The sequence below is a fragment of the Sinocyclocheilus grahami genome, unplaced genomic scaffold (genome assembly GCF_001515645.1).
Source record: "Sinocyclocheilus grahami isolate Dianchi unplaced genomic scaffold, SAMN03320097.WGS_v1.1 scaffold1322.1, whole genome shotgun sequence".
Taxonomy (NCBI): domain Eukaryota; kingdom Metazoa; phylum Chordata; class Actinopteri; order Cypriniformes; family Cyprinidae; genus Sinocyclocheilus; species Sinocyclocheilus grahami.
The window spans coordinates 233,108-235,287 of NW_015506501.1; the positions used below are offsets into that span (position 1 = coordinate 233,108).

General features: G+C 40.7%; 1 protein-coding gene across 1 annotated transcript in view; it reads left to right on the forward strand.

Moving 5' to 3' along the window:
• The first annotated feature begins 1,127 nt into the window (after nt 1–1,127).
• The window catches only part of sim1b (SIM bHLH transcription factor 1b), a 19,468-nt gene continuing 18,415 nt past the window's right edge, over nt 1,128–2,180 (forward strand). The window contains exon 1 of the mRNA XM_016255225.1: nt 1,128–1,302. Coding sequence (XP_016110711.1) covers nt 1,128–1,302 — 175 coding nt within the window. The remainder of the gene's footprint in view (nt 1,303–2,180) is intronic.

Sequence of the window (2,180 nt, forward strand, 5' to 3'; positions counted from 1 at the left end):
ACACCCCCACACACACACACACACACACACACACACTCACTCGCACACACACACACGCTCTCTCTCGCTCTCACACACACACACACACAGACACACACACACACAGGTTTAGATTTGTGAAAAGTGGGGACTCTCCATAGGCGTAATGGTTTTTCTACTGTACAGACCGTATATTCTATTGCCCTACACCAACCCTACCCCTAAACCTACCCCTCACAGGAGACTTTCTGCTATTTCAGATTTTCAATACACTCCATTCTGTGTGATTTATAAGCGTTTTGAAAAGTGGGGACATGGGGTAATGTCCTGAAAAGTCACCTTCTCCTTGTAATACCTGTCATACCTTTGTCATTATACACATTTATGTCCTCATTTGTCACAAAAACGCACACACACACACTCATACACACACACACACACCTCCCAGTGAGCCCCGGTTTCCGCGAGACTCTCTGACCAATGAGCGCGTGAGAGACGGTAAGACCGGACGGCACGGGACCGTTTCAGCCACTCACACCCGGTACCTGGTGATGTGCTCACGTGTGATTCCACCCCGTAGGACAGAATTGAATGGAATATAGAATTTAATGTAATAAAATAGAATAGAATTAAATTGAATGACATGGAATAGAATAATATAGAATAGAATAGCATTTATTTTAATCGAATGAAATAGAATTGCATTAAATGTAATAGAATTGAATATAATAAAATAGAATAGAAGTGAATTGAATTTATTTGAATCGAATTGAATGGAATTGAATAGAATAGAATAGAGAATGACCGGTCTGCGTATAGTGTGGAACTACTGATCCTGAACAAAAGGTGGTGAGTATAATTTAATGTTAATATGTTTTCGTGAGTTTCGATGTAGAGTGATAATAAAAATAAATAAATAGGCTAAATGAAAATAAATACTATCATTTTTAATTGTTAGCTATAACAGGATTGTAGGGCAGCTAAAGTAAATATGTGTTAGCTTTGGCCCAGTGACACTGTGTATAAATGAATTGAGAGTGCTGGTTAATTCTTTAGAGTTGGTGAAGTGTGCTGTGACTGGCAGCGGCCTGCGCGGGTCAGATGCGCTCGCGCTGCGGTCACCGGGCGTCTGAAGCACTCACGGAGCGATGAAGGAGAAGTCCAAGACAGCGGCGAGGACGCGGCGGGAGAAGGAGAAGAGAGAGTTTCACGAGCTCGCCAGAATGCTGCCGTTACCGTCGGCCATCACCTCTCAGCTGGACAAAGCGTCCGTCATCCGACTGACCAGCAGCTACCTGAAGATGCGCCTGCTGTTCCCGCAAGGTGCCCTCACCAACCCTCGCGCGCTACTTAACTCTATGATGATCAGAATAAGAATAATAAGTCTAAACTTCACTGGATCAAAGGGTTAGCAGCTAAACTCATTCTTCTCGACTAAATCGGGTAGGAGCAGTCTTCTGAGACAGCTAAAGTTACGCGTCTACGGTGTAATAATATCTTTATGCTGGTTGTCAGGTTCAGAAGGATTCGTGTTGGATTCATATTTGGGAACTGAAAGGCTCGTCGTTATCAGGGACTACATTTAATGCACGAGAAAAAGGCTCTAAACGTTTCTAAACATGATGTATTTAATAGGCTGCATTCACTGAGAACAAAATAATAATTTATAGCCTACATTTTTCTGTCTCACACACAGTAATCAGATCTGTGAAGCTGCGTTTATGCAGCGGTGTGCACTATTGTGAAAAATAATATGAATGGCCATATAAACAACAACGATTCTATTGTTTATTATTGTTATAATTATGCTGTGTTTTATCAAAGATAGGCTATGTATATTTTATAAAAGGCTATTTTATAACAGATTATTATATTGTGTTATATATATGTGTGTGTGTGTGTGTGTGTGTGTGTGTGTGCAAGCTGTGTATCATAGAAAGAAAAGTGCACAAACCACTAAAAAGCGCTGCGAAAACAATTCTATTTCAAATTCATGATGATATCTTGATTATTTACGGGATGCATTGTTTTACAATTCATAATGACTTGACTTTAACAATTCAAATACTTGTTTAGATTCCAGTTGATTGACTTGAATTGCATGGAGAAAATGCTGTGTGTGTGTATGCGTGTGTGTGTGTGTGTGTGTGTGTGTGTGTGTGTGTCTGTGTGTGTGTATGGGTGTGTGTGTGTGTGTGTGT